The 22504-nt window shown below is 39.8% G+C and overlaps 1 protein-coding gene across 1 annotated transcript in view; it reads right to left on the reverse strand.

Moving 5' to 3' along the window:
* Window positions 1–22504, reverse strand: part of CDS1 (CDP-diacylglycerol synthase 1) — a 59246-nt gene that overhangs the window by 3301 nt on the left and 33441 nt on the right. Inside the window, exons 4-11 of the mRNA XM_026660506.2 lie at window positions 20691–20788; window positions 20354–20493; window positions 18471–18529; window positions 12860–12942; window positions 9802–9889; window positions 6047–6115; window positions 4977–5129; window positions 490–609 (exon numbers count right to left, since the gene is read on the reverse strand). Coding sequence (XP_026516291.1) covers window positions 490–609; window positions 4977–5129; window positions 6047–6115; window positions 9802–9889; window positions 12860–12942; window positions 18471–18529; window positions 20354–20493; window positions 20691–20788 — 810 coding nt within the window. The remainder of the gene's footprint in view (window positions 1–489; window positions 610–4976; window positions 5130–6046; window positions 6116–9801; window positions 9890–12859; window positions 12943–18470; window positions 18530–20353; window positions 20494–20690; window positions 20789–22504) is intronic.

Here is a 22504-nt window from a genome sequence, read left to right on the forward strand (position 1 = left end):
ATGGAAGCAGTGCTCAAAAGGACATGCAAACTTTACTGGAGATATAATCAATGATACATTCTAGCAAATTGTCAGCACGTATTCATGTATATTACCATCCATATAAATATTTATGTATAACACAATTTCTTACCTCATTATATAAACAAATATAATGAGGTAACTCGCAAAAGGTAAACAGATACCAAAATGTGTGCACAATGAATCCAGAAAGTGCTAAGATTTGCCAGCATGGAAATCATAGTGCATCTTGAAAACATATGAAGTTTAAGAACATTATTTGCCAATGCATACTCTGCAACATATCTCTGATTAAGAAGAATACTGTTTCAGAGGCTAATGGTAGCTTGTTATCACATCATGCTGGTTTAGTAGAAAACAAGTGTGTCTAGATCATTATACTCTGAAGTCATTTAATTAAAATTCTAGGAAGTGGCTCCATCAAAGTCTTCATAGGTTTTTTAAAAATCTACAAAAATCTGTACACACCTTGATTTTGAAAGCTCTTTTGAATCCACTAGCAAAAAAGCCTCCAAATGGCCCAATTAAAGATGCAAATGTTGACAAAGCAATGCTGTGCATCTGGAATGGGTACATATTCACTGTTTCCTGCAAGAAGACAACTATTAGCAATAGTATACATTAATTTACAATTATTCCAGATACTCAAGGCCAAAACAATATAACATTCAACATAAAGACCTTAACATTATTTTACTAACAGAGAAAATACATTTTGTTGCAAAGCCAACGTGATTCACAGAAAATTTCCAACTTTTCTGTTATAAAAGGTACTTGCCTTCATTGCATGGGGGAAATAGACAGGTTATAGAACACACCAATACATATTTTATCTAATGTGAAAAGAATTCCCTGCTCAATATTACTGAAGTATTTTAATATTTATCTTAGATATAACAAGGGATTTGTCAAATATAACACTTCCCCTTCCCTACCCAATTCTACAGATTCTTTAAACTGATTTGTATCTCCATTTATCAGAAAGAAAGAAATCTATGGTTAATCATCCTAGTATATAAGATGCAGCTCCAATACCTTCTCAATCTCAGCTCTTTCCAGTTTCCTTCTTTCCTAATGTCTCTTCCTCTTACTGGAATGGAAAAAAAGATCTTGCCTACTAGCCTTCAAACTTCTGGAAAGAATAACTCTTGCCAGTGGTTTGAAAGCCCTCTAGTAACCCAGTGTCTCCCTTCCAGGTAACTCACTATCATATTTATGCCTCTCAAATGCTTTGCTGGTGACAGTATGGCAGACTCATGCAACGATCATTCCAGCAGGAGGGGAATGATTACCTCCTTAACCTCCAGGTCCCAGAAGCAGCCATGTACTTTATGCCTTTTGATAGCTCTAGAAAATTACAAAGTAGCTACTGCAAGAACTCTCCTAGCTGGTGAGATTTCCATTCTCACCAGCCATGAATTCTATAGAGAAAGGAAATGTATTCTTCCCTCTTATATTTTGCACTCAAACTTATTATATTATACTCATTTCGTTGACTGATTTCATGCGTACTTTTTTTAATTGAGCTTCTGGTCTGTTAGATACGTCAGACAGGAAAGTTGTTCTATTATCAGCAGAGATTCCTAGTCTACAGACTTCCATTCTTACCTCAAGATTAAGAGACTGCTGGGATATTCTGTAGCAACTTAATATTCTAAATGTGCCTCTCTCCTGCAGTCCTCTATGATCACAGTCATGGCACCAAGTCCTTCAGAGAAGAGAGCTCGTGATGACCTATTTAAATACCAGAGAATTCCTGACCTCCTAATCTGTGTCTATACGGATTATGGCCTAGCATTCCTAAATTGTATATTCCCAGTTAGTATCACAGCCACCAGTCTCCTGGTTTGGGGGCTCACAGGAGACTGCTTCAACGCAGAGGTTTTTGGTCGGGACAAAACAATATCTAAAACATCAACCTGATTGAATGACAGGAAGTCCTTTAGATTTTGACTCTTTTGGAAGTCCATTCTGTTGCAGAAGTATGCAATTAACAACTGTGATTGGGTTTGTGTTGAATATTAATAATCAGGAAAACACCAACAGTGGTGAGAGATCATCCAGTTTGGTTTCTGAGCAAAACCCCTCTTGCTTTGGCAGTGGGCAGCATGATGCCTGCAGGGAAGGACAATTGGGCACAAAATTTTAAAACCAGATAAATGGAGTTCATGCCTTTATGACTGTGTTCAACAGGACATGTGAGACATTAAAGCCCTCTCCATCAACTGACTTGCAAGAGCTTTGACAAAACTGACTTAGTACCGTGTTTGGAGCTACAGCCGCTTGTCAATGCAAACATATAGTTTCCTATTGGACCACTGCAGGATTGGGTTACATTCCCTCTTTCTTTACTGAAAGGTCAAATGAACTGGGCAGAAACCATTCTGGCTTCCTTCCATGAATGTACAGAATCTGGCAGCAAGGGTACATCTAAGACCACATCCCTTCATAGAGGGCAGATTCCCCTTGATGAATCTGGGCCAATTCTATAACTCTTTAGACAGAGTAACATACATAAGTGGGGTTCTCTTGAGGTGGACTGTTGAACGAACTGCTTCTGTGACACATGCCAGATTATTCCCATGGGTGGCACTGTGCAGAAGCTAGGTGTCCTCCTCTAGGGAATTCTCAAGAAACTGAAAACAAATTCCCTTAGCCATCTCTCTAGTCAGGGGCCTCAGCTTGCACACTAAGGTTAGATTTCACCCTTATATTGCTCTTCAGGGCCAAGCTTTTATTTTATGAAGGTTTGCAATTCATTAAGTAGTCGTTCAAGGAGATTTATTTTAAGCCTCAAAGCGATGATATATTCCCCCACTTTGAGTTTATTGGAATGAGTCCTTTTATCCCCTTAAATTTTGTTTTTTAAAAGCCATAATCATGGTTTAAGTGATATGAGAACTACTGTGGCAGCTTTAGCTATAATTCCTGTGTCGTCCATTTTTGGAAGATGATTGGACATTCATCCAAAAGTTAATACTCTCAACTGAAACAATCTGTGGTTTGTAGTTAGATCAGGGGTGGGCAAACTTTTTGACCTGAGGGCCACATCTGGTTTCCGAAATTGTATGGAGGGCCGGTTAGTGGAGGCTGTGCCTCCCCAAACAGCCAGGCGTGGCGTGGCGTGGCGTGACCCAGCCCCGCCCCCTATCCGATCCCCCCGCTTCTTGCCCCGATGGCCCCTGGACCCCCCCGCCCCTGACTGTCCCCCAGCCACCCCAGCCAACCGCCCCTCTCCTTCCAGACTGCCCCCCGGAACCCCTGCCCCCATTCAACTGCCCTGTTCCCCGCCCTCTGACCGCCCCAACCCTTAGCCACACCCCCGCCCCCTGACTACCCCCCGAACTCCTCTGCCCTCTATCCAACCACCCCGTTCCCTGCCCCCTTACCGCGCTGCCTGGAGCACCGGTGGCTGGCGGTGTTACAGCCGCGCCGCCCAGAGCACCAGGACAGGCAGCCGCGCCGCCCGGCTGGAGCCAGCCACACCGCCCAGAGCATTGCGCTAGTGGCGCAGTGAGCTGAGGCTGCAGGGAGGGGGAACAGCAGGGGATGGGACAGGAGCTAGCCTCCCGGGCCAGGAGCTCAGGGGCCGGGCAGGAGGGTCCCACAGGCCGGATGTGGCCCATAGTTTGCCCACCTCTGAGTTAGATTCTTCCCATCTTGTTTCCACGGTGTTTTAATTTATTAGATGTTAAGGAACTTTCAAATTTTTACAATGCCAGGACAAAAGATTACCGAAGTGCAATTTACATCACGAAAACCAGATGCCATGAAGAGTATGGTTTATGTTCCAAGGACTATACTGAAGAAGAAAACATCAAGGTGGGCGATTTTTGCTACCAATAAAAGGATATTCCACAAAAAGAACTGCAGCTTTCCTGGCAGAAATGTGTATTAAAGGCAGAGACTTGGCTATTCTTCACACATTCTATCTTGTAGCATACACTGAACCTGCTCTCTGTTTAAAATGCTCCATTTGACAGGTAAGGGTTGATATGACAACGTATAGGTAAGCTCAGTGCTTCGTTAGCGCTTCCTTTACCAGTTCAGCATAAGGAATTTGAGGATGGGGAAGAGGAGGTGACGTACAACAAGAGAAAATTACTTACCAGTAATTCTGTTTTTGTCATAGTCTTCTCCTCTTCCCCTCGAAGGAGGGGAGTGATGGACTGTTCTATTTTGTTTCTGTTTGGTTGCTTTGGAATTTTCTGATTGAAGGAAAGGGAATGGAGCTGCGCTTTTTATACTGGATTGACTGACAATCTGCTGTTTCCTTATAGGTGGAGGTACAACAGCTCACTCCAAAGAATCTGTAGGATGGGTGTGAGGAGGGAAGGAGATCACTAAGTCACACAGAGTTACCAGTCAGTAATTTTCCCTTATTCTACATAGCATTAAGGATTTCAAACATCTTGTGTGTGCTTGACTTGGACAGGAGGGTGATGTCCAGCCTAACACATGTTGTGCACATGTTGGATAAATGCCGTAACTGTTTCCTTTTCAATCTCTTTCCCAAACAAAATGTGCCAAACTTTTTGGAGTTTTAACTCAAGTTCTAATGGGCCTAAGAATCAGGCCTTAATTCTTAAAGTAAAACTTTGTGTACAATTCATCACAAGACAGAACGGCTGACTTGCAGAAATAAACTTTGTTAATGACACCAGATTGCCCTCTCACATTATATTTTGGTTATAAAATCAAAGTCTTCCATTTCCATGAGAGGTACAGCATGAGTTGCGAGAGTGCAAGATTCCCCACATAACTCCTCCAAATATGCCTCAATTACGTTCTGGAGTGACACCCTCCACCGACCCATGGGTGACACTACCTCCTTTTACGTATTCATTCAATCCCTGGCTTTTGAGACAAACTAGGTCACCTTTAACAATAATATTTAATGTACAAAAGTAGGCAAATAAAAATTCAATTTTAACGGAAGTTTTATTTTTCCTTACCCTTCCCAATACATCCTGCAGAAATGGGGGTACAGAGTAGTTCTGTATCTGGAAGAGCTCTGACGGTGCACACTCTGTAACAAATCTGTTTGTTTCACTATTGTATTCCACTGGACATACAAAATACTGATACTGAGCCAAAAGGTAGGCAAACTGAAAAGCAAATCAAGAGAGTTATGATGTATTTATTTCTTGCTGAAGTCACACTTGATAGTATTGCTTTCATATGGTTGATGTATGGTTGACAGTAGTTAAAAAGTATTTTGTTACAAAATGGTTCCAAAGTAGATAGAACATCCCTTCTGAGATTGGGGACTCCTCACTAAGCCGGCTAAGATGGACATTCAGCACATTACTAAAATATCACTAACTTTTGTTATTTTTTTTAGATCCCCTGAGGTCATGCCAGCTGATTGTTTCCTTACTACAACCAACAATACATCAGGAGACGCTGATAATGACTATGTGTTGTTTCTTACACTTCACCTTTAAATGAAATCTTGATTTTAAGAAACAAAGCACATCTACAATTTTTTTGATTTTGTGATTTTCACAAGCCCCTGTTATAAGTTATATACGTTAACTACAATCTATAGTTATTTTATTTCATGCATACCATAAATTTAAGCTAGCTGTCTAAACGCATGGATACTGTATCAAGAAAGATGGCATTTTTAAATCAAACAAATGTAAATCACTGTCATTTTACTGAGTGTGAAGAAGGCCATTAATAGATTTCAGTTACAAAATAAGTGTATATTTATTCTCACCAGAACTATAACATTTATCACGGATACAAACTCTTACCAAGAATAGGAAACAATATGTAATCTGGCAGATATGGTTAGTACAAAAAAGTTTAGCGTTTCCGCAACCATTTACTGTAGTTAGAAAATGATATATGCTTTGCAATTACTTATCAGTGGTGGAATGAATTCTCTAGATAACAAGCGATCACCACTTCTATACACCATAATAGCAGATTGACAATTGAAACAATGCTGCTGTCAAATTTAAGAATCACAAGTTAAAGATTGAAACTAGAAAAGGAAAATCCTGCAGCTACTTACAATAAATCCAAATGCAACAGTGGAAAAGAAACCTCCAATGAACCCTTCCCAGGTCTTTTTAGGAGACAGCTAATCACAAAAAGAGAAGGAGTTGATATAATTAACAATTTATATCATGATACTTTTGTTGCACAACCACCAGAATTAAACGCTTAGGGCTTGGCTTTCGAAGTATATATGCACTACTGAGTGCAGACATTTCCATGCAAATAACTGTCTATGTGGGCATACGTGTAGGTAAGTGAACAAGCACATCACAGAGTGACTTCTACAGTTAAGGTTGCCCAGCACTGACCCTGTTTTCAGTCGCTTACAATTTTGACAAAAATTAAACCTTTTGGGCTGAAATTTTCCATGCCAGAATTTTGCCTCAGGCTGAATTTTTTTTCTTTTTTGGTAAGCTTCAGCTAAAACAGTTCAGCCATTTCCAAGAACAAGATAGGCAGTACATGCCCTTTCAAGCAAAGAAAGATCAGCTGGGAAGACAAAAGAAGGCTTCTCATAAGAACATAAGAATGGCCATATTGGGTCAGACCATAGGTCCATCCAGCCCAGTATCCTGTCTACCGACAGTGGCCAATGCCAGGTGCCCCAGAGGGAGTGAACCTAACAGATAATGATCAAGTGATCTCTCTCCTGCTGTCCATCACCACCCTCTGACAAACAGAGGCTAGGGACACTATTCCTTACCCATCCTGGCTAATAGCCATTAACGGACTTAACCTCCATGAATTTATCCAGTTCTCTTTTAAACCCTGTTATAGTCCTAGCCTTCACAACCTCCTCAGGCAAGGAGTTCCACAGGTTGACTGTGCGCTGTGTGAAGAAGAACTTCCTCTATTTGTTTTAAACCTGCTGCCCATTAATTTCATTTGGTGGCTCCTAGTTCTTATATTATGGGAACAAGTAAATAACTTTTCCTTATTCACTTTCTCCACACCACTCATGATTTTATATACCTCTATCATATCCCCCCTTAGTCTCCTCTATTCCAAGCTGAAAAGTCCTAGCCTCTTTAATCTCTCCTCATATGGGACCCGTTCCAAACCCCTAATCATTTTAGTTGCCCTTCTCTGAACCTTTTCTAATGCCAGTATATCTTTTTTGAGATGAGGAGACCACATCTGTACGCAGTGTTCAAGATGTGGGCGTACCATGGATTTATATAAGGGCAATAAGATCTTCTCAGTGTTATTCTCTATCCCTTTTTGAATGATTCCAAACATCCTTTTTGCTTTTTTGACTGACGCTGCACACTGAATGGACATCTTCAGAGAACTATCCACGATGACCACAAGATCTCTTTTCCGATTAGTTGTACCTCAGGGCAGGTAATCATACATGCTACACTGAGCGCAATAAACAAGATAGCCCCCACTCTGCTGCTGGGCTTCTGCCTGCATTCTCTCCTACAGCTACCTAGGTTAATGATAGGGGTTTGTTTAAATCAAACAGTTTTGATTACAGTTTAGTCTAAAGGTTTTAAAGAATGGCAAGTGTACCTTGCCCCCTTCCCATTCCCCTTCCAAACTCCCTCTCGAAACTCCCTATTATAAGCTTTATAAAGCCCTGGCCTTCCTGATAGCCCCGCCCCCTGACTAAGGCTCAGCCAATGAACAGAGGCTTCTAGATTTCAGCTCTTGTTTAGAAGCTCACAGCTTCCAACTACTGGCCACAGCATACGGTCCTTCAAACAAACACACATAGACAGACAAACACAAGTTCAGCACACAGCAAGTAAACCCCAAACACAAACACACAGACAGCCACTTACCCCAAATGACTGCTATCCTAGCTAACTGGACTATGAAGAACTACCTTATCTTCCCTGCACCAGTAGAACAATCACCTAAAATTACACATTTGGTCATGTGATTCAAGTACACAACTCCTCAAGTAGATTGTATCAAGACAGTTACATAAAGCTCTATAGAGATCTAACAGCTCAGCTCCTTAACACAAGGAGAAACCTTTAGGAAGACCGACTAATAAGGTCTGTCATTTTCTAACTATCAGTTCCTTTCCATAAGCCCTAACTGTACAGGTTTAATTATAAAAACCCAAGCTCATGAGAGGGTAGAGCTAAGATTGCTATATGCAAAATATTATATTCAAAAAGCAATGGTTTCATCTAATTAAATCACCACTCCCCTAAAGAAGAGAGTTCCTGTTAACTTAGTTCCATAAGAATGTCACCAAGCACAATTTGGGGAATCTGACTATCGACTAAAAAACAAAACAAAACAAAAACACTGAAGAATAAAGAACTAGATAACAGCAAAATCTTTTTTTGCAAACGAGTAAAACACCAAAGATTTATTACCAAGAGAAAAAAATGTGTTTATGTTTGTGAAGATCTTGAACAAATCATGCTTGACCCCTTGATTACACTGCTAAGGAGATATACAGTCTAGGTGTTTTCCTAATTGCTTTTGTTCTCTGCAAATAGAACGCCATCACCTGTCAGACTTCAAGACAGTGGAGCCTTTTCTACTCACCAGAAGCATGATGTTTTGGAAAAAATACCAGTAAGTGGATGATTTGATTTATGTGAAACTCATAAATTACTTAAGGGATGAATTTTGGGTAGCGGCGAAGAGAGACCTTCTCTTTATTAAAAAGTGGTATGCGGCGGATCTGCCATGAGCGCTCCCAACTTGCTCACCCTTCTGGCTGATGTGACAGGGACTAGGAAGGCAACTTTCATTGAGAGGTGGGACATGAAACAGGTGGCTATTCGTTCAAAAGGAAATCTAGTAAGGACTGAAAGGACAACATTAAGATCCAATTGTGGTCTTGGTTTTCTGTTGTTGGATGAGTGAAGGTAGTATGGCCCTCAACCTGAGAATGTAAGGCAGTGATTGCTGCGAGATGGACCCTACCTGATGGATAGGCCCAATGTCTTGAGGGTGAATAGATGTCTAAAACGACAGGAAACCCAATGGCTTTTGGAGATAACTGATGCTGTTGTGACCAAGAGGAGAAACATTTCCATTTGGCCAAATAGTATCTCCTGATACAATCCTTCCTGCTTTGGAAGAGAATGTATTAGACCGCCACCAACATGAGCACTCTACATCTGATGCCCATCCAAATACCAGGCCATGAATAGCAGAGGGCCCAGGTTGGGGTTACTGGTTTCACCACTGTGTTGCATCAGTAGATCTGGAAATGGCTTGATGCTGATGGGAGGAAGGGTTGAGATCTTCAGGAGGTTCAAAAAGCAATACAGTCTCGGCCAGTTGGGCACAATGAAAAGAATCCAAGCCTGCAAATTTTTCACAGAACTCGTGGTATTAGTGGGATGAGAGGAAAGGCAAATCTGAGGTGGCCCATCCAAGGTAGCAGAAAAGTGTAGCTTTTTGAGCCTGGCCCAGAGCTGCTCTGGAGCAGTACGGGGTATTTTTCTTGTTTACCTGTGCGGCAATGAGGTCCCAAGATGGCACTCCTCACAGGGTGGAGAGCTCATTCCGCACAAAATATCTCCCATTTGTGATCTATGGAAAAAAAGCCTACATCTGGCCACAATATGGACTACGTTTTAAAAAAGCATAACGTCTATAAATTAAAATGAGTATTCAGTCTGGCAAAATACTAGAGAAATTTTATTCCATAAGTTTTGAATGAACCTTGGAATGTCTGTGTGAAAACCAAGGTTAGATTGTTGCAAGTCTGCTATACTAATAATTCCAGGACAGTTGTATCTACTTATTACAATAAATTAAAAAAAGAGTAGAAAATTGTTATGATAATACCTTAATTAAGGGAGTTCTCCCAAAGAAGAATCCAAAAATGTAAGCAGTAATATCATTGCAGATAACACTTGAGATTGGAACCAGAAACCTAAGGAATAAAATAGAAAGATTTCAGGGGGGAAAAACTGACCTAAAACTGAAAGACCACATAGAATATTCATTGTTTAAACCCAAAAATGGTACTATTCTCTTGCTTTATTCAGCAAGCACTGACAACATGTAGTAAGTTTCTAGTTAAGCCAACCTACTTGGTTTTGCAAATTCCAGAAGTTTAGCTACACCTATTTTAGCTTCTATTCAACAAAGCAAGCAAGACCTACCAAAGTATTTAGATATAGCACCTTTGACTTGAGTACTGAATTTGCACATCAGCTGGAAGACTTTTGTATCATAACAGATTTGAATATCAGTACTACACATAACAAAAACAGAAACAAACAGGAACAGAGTCACAAGATAATGACACAATCACATCAAGCCAAGCAACTTCCTTATTAAAAAAAAAAAAAAAAAAAAAAAAAAATAAAACAACTATAATTTTTTTTTTTTTTTTTAAGGTCTCCTTTCTGTGCCCGCAACAATACAATACTTGTAATAGATTATGGCAGATGCTATATACTACATTCTCCAGTGAGTTCTCTCCCTACTTTCTCCTGTAGGTCTATTAGTCTTCCTTTACTCCTTTTGAAAGTTAAAATACACATTGACACAATAGTGGGCACTTCTGCAGACAGACATAAAACATGACTATTTCAGTAGTAACTGGAACTCACCAACAAAAGCTGTAATAGGCAGAAAAGGAATCAGGCTGAACTTTGACAGAATCACTTAATTATAAGTAATAGTCTTACTCAGAAAAATCATGGAAATGTAGGGCTTCAAGGGACCTCAAGAGGTCATCTAGTCCAGCCTCCTGCACTGAGGCAGAACCAAGTATACCTAGATCATCTCTAAGAGGCGTCTGTCTAGCCTGTTCTTGAAAACCTCCAATAATGGGGATTTCACAACCTCCCTTAGAAGCATTGGAATAGGCTTTTTAGGGAGGCTGTGGAATATCCCAAAACACTGGTTCATACAAGAAGTTTTAAAACTTGTTAAGGGATTTGTTAAGCAAGTGCACTCAAATTTGGAGGTTTTTAGTTGTGTTTTTTTCCAACTGCATCTTTCATCTGTAATCAGTCCCACAATTACTGCAATTTTGTGTGTACTGTGAAAGTAAAAAGCAATTCATGCAAGGCAGTGCACTATGAAGACCACAGATGAGCTCCTGCGTGCTTGCTTAGTCTTTCACAACTGAAGATGTAGCCCAAAATTCAATCTGTGTTCAGCAGAGTGAAAGGATATTCCCTACCTTTAGTAAGCAATTTAGTTTGCAGTAGTAAAGTTTAATTACACCATTGTAGTTTAACACCAGCCCAGAAGTGAGTAGGGATTTATTTGATCCTCAAATGGCCCAATGAGTTTCACTTAAAATTTAAATAGAAAATAGAAGTATTTTGACTCTTGATAATTGGAACTATTTATATATGAAATTAAGTATTTAAAAAAAGAAGAACTGATATTGTCTGATAAAACACAAAAGCATAATTTACTATAAAGCTTGACTTGTTCACATGACCACTGTGTACCAAAAAATGGAAATACTTTTTGGTTATTTTAGCTCAACTTCATGTACAACAAAACAAAGTCTGACAAGTAATACAAGATGAGCTTGTTTGTGTACTAAAGTTATCCTTGCCGGACACTTAACAATTCAGTATTTTTACTGAAAATCATTCTGGCACAATTGTCAAAGAAGATTGGGAATAAAGGATTGCTTTAGGAGGGTTTTTTATACATTATTTGGGTCAAGACTTTCAAAATTTAGTGCCTGAAGTTAGGCTCCTAGATAAGTGTCCTATTTACAGTAGTGCTAAGCAACCAGCAGCTCCCAGTCAGTTCAATGAGAACTGCTGGGCCCTCATAATTTTGAAACTCAGAACACATTTACTTTAGCTCTCAGTTCATCAAGAATTTAAACATGTGCCTAACACGCAAATAATACCATCCCTAGTCAACAAATTATTTAAGCATGTGCTTAACTTTAAAGACAAGTCCCAATGACTTCAATAGGACTTGAGCATACGCTTAAGTGCTTTGCTGAATAGGGATGGGCAGGGCCGGTGCTACTGTTAAGGCAAACTAGGCGGTTGCCTAGCGCGCCAAGATTTGGGGGCGCCAAAAAGCGGTGCCCCCAATTTTTTTTAATTTTTTTTTTTTTACAGCATTCCTGGGCTGGGCTGCTGGCGGCACGCTGACACATGCGGCTCAGACTCCCTCTCACAGCGCAGCAGCCGCTCCACTTCTCCCGCCTCCCAGGCTTGCGGCGTCAATCAGCTGTTTGGCGCTGCAAGCCTGGGAGGGGAGGAGAATTAGAGAGGGGGCGGCGTGCTCGGGGAGGAGGCGGAGCAGAGGTGAGCTGGGGTGGGGAGCTGCCGCACGGCTCCCCGGGCCGGGGGGGTGGGGAGCTGCCGCAGGGCTGGGGGGGTGGGCGCAAGGTGGAAGTTTCGCCTAGAGCGCGAAACTTCCTTGCACCGGCCCTGGGGATGGGATTACTCGTGTGCTTAAATATCTTGCTGATGTGGGGCCATAGGCACCAAAATGTGGATTAAGGACCCTACATTAGGATATTCATTTTTAAAAAAATCTTTACCTTGGCCTCTAGCAGACATTTTTCTCTGGACCAAGATTTTGCGCAACGTTACATGAGTGTAAAACCAGAGTAAACCTATTAATTTCACTGGAGTTACTCCTGGACTTACAGTGTAAGAGGCCCTCAGATTTGCAAGAAAAATGTAGCATACAAAAGAGTCCGGTCCTCTACTAATTTCTGATATTTTAAAATGTTATAAAAAGTAGTCCTTACTAGACTTCTGCCAACAAAATTGTAAAATGGACTAAATTCTACTAGCAGGTAGATGAAGACATCTGATAGTGCTTTTACAAGACCTAAGTTACACAAACTGAAATACATACATATGCAATAAAATTACAAGTCTGCTTATTACAGTTCCCTTACCAGATCATGCCTTCAAACAGATTTTGGATGACAAGATGAGACTGAGTTACAGTGATCAGCAAAGTGACATGAGTCCATGCGAACTGTTAACAGTGCAACAACATAATTAGTGAAAACACAGATCAATACACATAGTTAAAGACCGAATTTCAGCTAAAGAAGCTGCACAGGAGCTCAAAGGAAAGACCAGGCTGAGTGACAATGCAAGAGATGTATGCACACAATGTATAACAATTTAAATTAATTTCTGAAACACAGCAATAACAATCATGGAAAGCCTCTTGAAATTTATCTACAACATGCACCTAGAATTTTGCATCCTGTAGTTTAAACACTTGATTTATGGAAACAGAAGAATGGCCATACTGGGTCAGACCAATGGTCCATCTAGCCCAGTATCCTGTCTTCCAGCAGTGGCCAATGCCAGATGCTTCAGAGGGAGCAAACATGGCAATTATTAAGTGATCCATCCCCTTATGTCCAATCACAGCATCCGGCAGTCAGAGGTTTAAGGGCACCCAGAGCATTGGGTTGGGTCCCTGATCATCTTGGCTAATAGCCATTGATGGACCTGTCCTCCATGAACTGATCTAATTCTTTTTTGAACTTATACTTTTGGCCTTCACAACATCCCCTTGCAATGAGTTCCACAGATTGACTGTGCGTTGTGTGAAGTACTTCCTTTTGTTTGTTTTAAACCTGCTACCTATTAATTTCATTGGGTGACTCCTCGTTTTTGTATTACGTGAAGGGGTAAATAACACTTCCCTATTCACTTTCTCCACACCAGTCATAATTTTATAGACCTCTATCCCAACCCCCACTTAGCTGTCTCTCTTCTAAATTGAACAGTCCCAGACTTTTTAATCTATCCTTGTATGGAAGCTGTTCCACATCCCTAACCATTTTTGCTGCCCTTCTCTGTACCTTTTCCAATTCCAATATATCTTTTTTGAAATGGGGCAACTAGAACTGCACACAGTATTCAAGGTGTAGGCGTACCATAGATTTATATAGTGGCATTATGGTATTTCCTATTTCATTATCTATCACCTTCCTAACGGTACCTAGCATTATATTAGCTTTTTGATCACCACTGCACACTGAGTAATGTCTTCAGAGAACTATCCACAAATGACTCCAAAATCTCATTCTTGAGTGGTAAAGGTAATCTAGAACCCATCATTTTATAGGTATGGTTATGATTATTTTTCCCCATGTGCGCTACTTTGCATTTATCAGCACTAAATTTCACCAGCCATTTTGTTGTCCACTCACCCAGTTTTATGAGATCCCTCTCTAACTCTCTGCAGTCAACTTTGGACTTAACTATCTTGAGTAATTTTGTACCATCTGCAAACTTTGCCAGCTCACTGTTCACCCCTTTTTCCAGATCATTTATGAATATGTTGAACAGCACTAGCTCCAGTAAAGATCCTTTGGGAATCCCACTATTTACCACTCTCCATTATGAAAACTCACCATTTATTCCAACCCCTATCTTTTAACCAATTACTGATCCATGAGAGGCCCTTCCCTCTTATCCCATGACTGCTTACTATGCTTTAGAACCTTTGGTGATGGACCTTGTCAAAGGCTTTCTGAAAGTCTAAGTACAGTATATCAACTGAATCACCCTTGCCCACATGCTTGTTGACACCCTCAAAGAATTCTGGTAGATTGTGAGGCATGATTTCCCTTTATAAAAGCCATGTTGACTCTTCCTCACCATATTGTCTTTATCGTGCGTGTGATAATTCTGTTCTTTACTATCGTTTCAACCAATCAGCCTGGTAACTAAAGTTTAATTGCCAGGATTGTCTCTGGAGTCTTTTTTTAAAAATCAGCATTACATGAACTACCCTCCAGTCATCTGGTACAGGGGCTGATTTAAGCAATAGAGTATATTCCACAGTTAGTAGCTTTTCAATTTCATATTTGAGTTCCTTCATAACTCTTCAGTGAATACCATCTGGTCCTGGTGATTTATTACTGTTTAATCTAGCAATTTCTTCCACAACCTCCTCTACTGACACCTCAGTCTGGGACAGTTCCTCAAGATTTGTCACCCAAAAAGAAAGGCTTAGGTATGGGAATCTCCCTCACATCCTCTGCAGTGCACACCAGTACAAATATTTCATTTAGTTTCTCTGCAATGGCCTTGTCTTCCTTGAGTGCTCCTTTAGCACCTTAATTGTCCAGTGGCTCCACTGATTGTTTGACAGGCTTCCTGCTTCTGATTTACTTTTTTTTAAAGTGTCGTCATTTTTTGTGTCTTTTGCTAGTTGCTCTTCAAATTCTTTTTTGGTCTGCTTAATTATACTTTTACCCTTGACTTTCCAGAGGTTATGCACCTTTCCATTTTCTTCACTAGGATTTCACTTCCAGTTTTTAAAGAATGCCTTTTTGCCTCTAACCGCTTCATTTACTCAGTTGTTTACCCGTGGTGGCATTTTTTGTTTTTGTTTTTTAAATTGGAGTATTTAGTTTGAGCCTTAACATGGTGTTTTAAAATAACTTCCATGCAGTTTGCAGGCATTTCACTCTTCTCGCTGTTCCTTTTAATTTCCATTTAACTAGCTTCCTCATTTTTGTGTAGTTCCCTTATTTGAAGTTAAATGCTACTGTGGTGGGTTTCTTTGACATTTTATCCCCTTACAAGGATGTTAAATTTAATTATATTGTGGTCACTATTACTGAGTGGCTCAGTTATATTCACCTCTTGGACCAGATCCTGCATTCCATGTAGGATTAACTCAAGAATTGCCTCACCTCTTGTAGGTTCCAGGACTGACTATTCCAGGAAGCAGTCATTTAATCTGTCTACAAATTTTATTTCTGCATCCCCTTCCAAGGTGACATGTTCCCAGTCAATAGAAGGACAGTTGAAATAGCCCATTATTATTGTATATTCTGTCTTTGTAAGCCTCTTTAATCTCCTTGGGCACTTCACAGTCACCATCACCATCCTGGCCAGGTGGTTGGTAATATATTCCTACTCTTATGATTCAAGCATGGAATTTCTACCCAGAGAGATTCTATGGATCTACTTAATGTACTGTCCGGACTATGGTTGCGGGACTTTTGTTATGATTTATGGATACAGGACTTTTGTAATTAACCTGAAAGGGTTACATATACTTAAGGACTATTTTTGGGGTCTCTGAAGGGAAAACTGAGGCATCCATGCCTGTCATACCATGGCCTGGCACTGGAGGGCACCCAGGTGAGGTTGCCCTATGACATGCACTTAGGAGAATTTGAAAGTTGAGAGCAATTATCTCATAGGCATTGCTATAGCCCGTGCTGTAAGTATGAAAAATGTCCATATTTCTATTTGCAACTAGATACACGTATTTTAACGTGAATGAAACAAAGAATATGATACTGTGATATTCTGTATATACATATAATAGACAATTAAGGATTACAACATTACAATGGCAATGAAGAGTTAGTGCAGTGGTTCTCAAACGTTTGCATTGCTGACCCCTTTCACACAGTAAGCCTCTGAGTGCGATCCTCGCTTACAAAATTAAAAACACATTTTTTATGTTTAAACACTATTATAAATGCTGGAGGAGAAGTAATATTTAGGGGTGGAGGCAGACAGCTGGTGACCCCCCCATGTAATAACCTCACGACCCCCAGTTTGAGAACCCCTGAGTTAGAGGAAGTATCATGTTACATAGATATGGAAGTCTCATGACAAACTGTCAGCCCTCTTATTACAGACTATTGAAACTAAGTTTCTAAAGCTAGGACTAGTAAGAATGAGAAATGTGTTATTTTTTAGAGTATAATGTCATTTTGTTAAGCACACTGTAATTCATCTCCACTAGTATATTATATTAGCATGTATTTTGTAGCAACAGTACACATGCTCCTACCACACATAGATTTCAAGACAAGTTTACCAAAAGCAGCTGCTTTAAAGTTTTATTTATTGAAAAGGCCAGGGCTGACCAATTAAGCCTTTTTAATGTTATGCACTCTAGACACCTGGCACTAACAGGCTATTCAACTTTTAAAAACAGGTGTTTTTGTGGGGATTTTCTTCAGTTTCCCCTACCAGATGCTATTTCTTATTCTCCTGTGAGAGCGACCATGGTACCTCCTTAAAGGGCTCAACATTCAATGTTTTTTTCGTGAGACAGAGCAAGCAAGCAAGCATGTGTTTTGGGGTGAGTGATGGTGGGATCTTTCAAAGTGACTGGAAGCTTTGGAAAATATAATCTGTGGGTGTGATAGTCATCTAAATTACAGCACTCAAGTAACATCACACCCAAGAACTATGATCTCTCCCCCGTTTGATATCCAGTAAAAATTTTATTACTCTCTTGTTGTGTTATCAGAATACAGCCCAAGAGCAAATATTCCCCCCTCTAATTAAGATTGCTCCTTCCCACAGACAAATGCTACACTCCTCTTTCCAGACATGTCCAATTCCATTCTATTCAGGTTCTTAAACAGCCCTCACCACCAGAGCATCTGAACACTTTCCAGAAGGGCATAAGTGATATGATTATCATTTGTCACATGTTGCTCTTTCTTCCTTCCTCTTCCTAGGGAAAAGTAGTGTGAAATTATATGTATTCTTGAAGGAGTGCACTTTGCACTTAGAATGAAAAGCAGTGAGGTTTGTGATGGTTCTTTGATCCTGTGGGAATTTATTCCCCATTCTGGGATCGTCCCCAGAGAAAGCTCTGTTTCCTGTACCGATGAGCTTTACCCTTGCAGAAGACGTTCTATTGTGCTGGAGGACCAGAGTTGCTGACTGCAGTCCCAGAACTTTTTGTAATTGTTTAGGGAGTCTGGACCCAAAATACTGAGTACCTTGAAGATAAGGACAGGCTTTTATAAAGGCTATTTCTAAGCTTCCCTGTCTGACAGAGATGGAATTAAACCATTCTTGAAAATAATCTAAACAGCTCTGTGGGGATTGTTTGATTTTGGTTTTAAAACCAGCCTTTTGGATATTGTTTATTGTGTGGAAGTCTCAGATACTCAGTGATGGAAATAAAAACATAGGTTCATTTTTTTTTTTTTTAAAGTGATTGACAATCTAGTCTGGCAGAGCATACTCCCAGCTCGCCTTTAATTGCCACAAGAACCATCTTCTAGCCAACATATTGAGCTAAGCTTCCCCCATAGCACCACTACCCTTTGACTAGACCAGAGGCACACAGAGAGGCTTCTGGAGTTGCATGAATCGCCTTCCATTATAATCCAAGTATCTCGCAGCCTTAGGAGCCAAGGATAAAAGTGTACTACTTCCATGTTTTAATTAGTAACCCATTTTTAACTTTAAAAATCTGTCACTGAAAGGGAATAAATCAAACTTTATATCAACAATTCACCACAAATTACAGCCTTGTATTCACTGAGGCCATATGTTGCAATACAATATTAAGTTAGAGAGATGGAAAGGTCCTTAACTCAAACCCCGCCCCAAATATAGTTGCTCCAAACAATTATTCTGAGTATACTAGCCAAAGTTTTGTTTTTAAATATTTCTAACTTTCATGCAATACTACAAGACAGACATTTTAACATTGCTGATGATTTCTATGACAAAGTGAGTGACTATAAAGAAGTGGTTAATACACACCATGTAGAACTGCAGACGATAATGTCTCTTCACTAAGCTCAGTACAAACATGCAGAAACCTGTACAACAAAGAACAAACAAAAAAAAAAGGTGCATGTTGTGCAATCTTATATTCTAATTACACTGGATAAACAGAACCTTGATATACAACAATTAGTTTACTGTGAAGAGGCTTATTCTTCCATCAGGCTTTTAATTTAAAGGATTTCAGTATATCCAGTAAATGATATACTGAGATTTAATTTCATTAGCATAAAAATATTAATTATTTCATGTCTACTTTGTTACTTTCAATTATCAGCAAAAAACAGTCACCATATACATTAATTTTACACTACCTTTAAAATCAACTCCTCCAAAACAAGTGACAGCTATCTTATTCTGATGTTCGCTTCATTAGAGCTAATTTAAAGAAGAATGCCAGGTCTGAGGTCCCTTGCCCAAGAGACAGTGTTATATTTGTATGAAACAAATAGAAATAGTATTTTGTTTATTTATAGCGTAGCCCCACCACCAACCCATGGCCAAGGGATGTGGAGGACAGGAATTTGGCTTGATGGTCACGGGAATGATATCCCTCTGGTCCTGGCTGGTATGAGAAATGGCGGTACCTCTTCCTCCCACCGTGACAGCCTTGTGCATGACCTGAGTTTGGGCAGAGCTCGGGCCCTTAGTTCCCCACAAAGATACTTTAGTGGCCCCCATACAGCTCACATCTTGAGGATATTAAAGAAATTAAGGAGTCATGGATGAAAACTATGATCCATAATTGTTCTGTCTCTTAGACAAACTACTGAGTAACAGTGGGTCAATTTTCAACCTGGAAAACGGTTAAACCGTGAGGTGCCACAAGGTTCTATATTACGGCCAAGATTGCTTAATGTGTTTTTATGAAATATCTGAAACACAAGAGGAACAGTAAGTGGCAAAACAGGTAGATGACAAAATAAATCCAGGTGAAAGGTGACTGTGGTGTTTCAGAAGAAGGAAACAGATTAATGGGCAACACAATGCCAGATAAAATTCAGTGTTGACAAATGCAAGGTAATATATACATTGAAAGTAATAATCTGAACTACTCATACACCTTACTTCAAATAACTACTCAGGAATGGCTCTTCCTGTGGGCAGGTTATTCCATACTTGCCCTCTTCGGGGTTTCTTGCATGTTTTTCAGACAAATCTGGTACTGGCCCCTGTTGGAGTCAGGTTACTGGACTAGGTGGATCACTAGCCTGGTCCATTATTGCAATTTCTATGCTCCTAACTGAGAGCAAAATTAGAAGACAAAGGCTTCCCACAAGCAACTTTGCCACTGGAACTAGGTTAAAAATTCTGTTGATATGTAAGTCAAAACAGAACCCTGCCTTGGCAGCCAGTATTAGGTGTTCTAGAAGTGTTCCTCAACCAATTTATGTTCTTAAAGAGCCATAACACACTCTCCCTTCAGACTGTTTCAACTACCACTATGCCCCCACAGTATTTAGAAACATCACCCTTGACTTGACTAGCCAAACAGGAAAAAGTACAAAGCATGTAGTTTGACACCTCCAGCAGTAATAATAGATGTTCATTCATGAGAAGCCTTATTCCCTCTCCCCCACAATCTTCTGCTTTCTAAGCAACTCCCTTTTAGTCAGCAACCACCACCTGAAATCTGATGAAATGCAAAGCTTTATGTTCAATTTTTTCATTGGCAAAACAAATACAGACACCTGGTTTCCTTTAACAAGGGGGAGAGAAAGTAATGGAATGTGAGGAAAGCTACACGAAATTAAATGAACTTTTGAAGTGCAAACAAATATGTAAAAATGTGATCACCACCACTGAATAAGAATACATTAACCATTGATGGAATTGGGAATGGTTTCCCAAAAACTCACCTGTCAAGTAGAGTGTAAAAGATATAAACCTGTGGTAGCGAATTAGGAATTGAAGTTGCTCTCTTCTCTGAACAAACGTAGCGAAGTAGTCTGCCACTGTCTCTCCATAGAAAAAATAGTTCACACACAACAAAAAGTACCTATAACATATACAACAGGTACTGGTTATTTTTTCTGGATTATTAAAATCTCTCTCCTGTACTGTTAGATTCTTTCAACAAAAGAAAAATCATCAAAAAGTACAAATTGAGGCAAATAAAACAGATGCTAATGGGCAAATTAAATGCCAACAAAATTTCAATACTTCCACTGATTGAAATTCTTGCTTGTTACTTACCAGCTTAAGGTTCTAAACCATGGTAATTCATAGGAATGATAGACTCTGTAGCCTATAGTAATGATTTCATGGAAACACTTTACTTGAATGCTCAAGACCTGAAATTAAGATAGAAAGAATTATTATCTAAGTGCACAGTTCTCTAAAGGCACTAACCTAATACCTGCATTAAAAATGTCTGTTGCACAGTCATTGCATACGTGGTTTGGATAATTTCAAAAGGGATTACAGGATGAAACAAACATTCTGTTTTCAACAAATAAAAAATATGAGGCATTCTATACAATGAAACACTGGGGACTGATTTTAGTTGTTTTACCATGAAACCTACTGAGGCTATCAACATTTTTAGGAAAAGGGTTTGATAAATGCACTCACAAATGGCAAGTAAGAAGCCTTTCTTGATGAATAGGGTTTTCAACCCCCCCTTTTTTTTAAAAAAACAAATTTAATTTCGCATTTAAGGGGGAGATTTTCAAAGGCTCAGAGAAAAGTTAGGTGCCCATTTCCCACTGAAGAGCAACAGGAGTTGAACATCTGTGTCTATACTACACAGTTAACATGGGTTAGCCTAGCTCACATGCTAGCATCCCCATTGCAAAGCCCTACTAGAGTTACTTCTGTGTCCTCACTGTCTCTGCATCCACCCATGTGTGTCTGGGGGCATATCTTCTTTATGCAGAGGGACCTAGGGTCACTGTTTTTCCCAGTCAATTGCATCAGTTGCAAGAGACCTTCTCTGTCCTATAGGAAGAATCGCAGGAAGACACTGGAGGACTATCAGCACTTCAGTGATTTAGCCTGTGTACTCATTGCAAAGTAGGAGAGTTCCAGCCAGAGTTAAAGCGGATCCCGGTTGTAACCCATACCCCAACCAGATAAGCTAGCCTGGGCTTAAAGCACCTCCAAACCCAGATCAGAGTTTTTTCTATGTAGATAGCAGGAAGGCTAAGGCTAAAACCAGGAAAAGAGTCTAAGGGTATGTCTACACTACAGGATTAATCCGAATTTAGATAATTCGAATTTGGGAAACAGGTTGTATAAATTCGATTGTGCGTGGCCACACTAAGCACATTAATTCGGTTTTTAACCACATTAATTCGGTGGTGTGCGGCCACACTACCCCATTACTTTAACCACAGTAATTCGGTGGTGTGCGGCCACACTAACCCTAATTCGAATTAACAAAATCGATTTAGGCGCTACTCCGCTCGTCGAGGTGGAGTACAGAAATCGATTTTAAGTGCCCTTTAATTCGAATTAACTGGCTCTGTAGTGTGGACGGGTGAAGGGTTAATTCGGATTAACGCAGCTAAATCCGAATTAAGGTCGTAGTGTAGACCGGGCCTAAGTGTGCCGTGTAGACATTTGTGAGTGTAGACATATCCTACATTTCTAGGATTTTCCGGCTACTAAGAGAATATTACAAGCTGAACAGATCAGCGCTGTCTTCCTGAATGTGTAAACATACACCTTTGTTTACACTTGGCAAAAGCATAAATTGATAACACAAATATAACATTTTAATGAATACAACGTTATGTCTTAGTGTGGACACACTCATTTAAAGTGTGTTAGCTGGTCATTGCTAACATTTGTTGTTATATTTAACATTGTATTTGCCATAATGATAGTTAAAACATGTTAACTAACATATTACTTTTTCACAGTATAGCCAGGACCTCAATGTTGACCCTCTAAACTTTTAAATATTTAGATACCAGTCCTCACAAACCCTCCATGCACTTTAAGCCCTACTAAGCAGGTAAATTTTTTACCTCAGAACCTCTATCAAGATTTAAACATTTCTCTCC

Source organism: Terrapene carolina, unplaced genomic scaffold, assembly GCF_002925995.2.
Source record: "Terrapene carolina triunguis isolate 2854851 unplaced genomic scaffold, T_m_triunguis-2.0 Scaffold789, whole genome shotgun sequence".
In the NCBI taxonomy this organism is placed as follows: domain Eukaryota; kingdom Metazoa; phylum Chordata; order Testudines; family Emydidae; genus Terrapene; species Terrapene triunguis.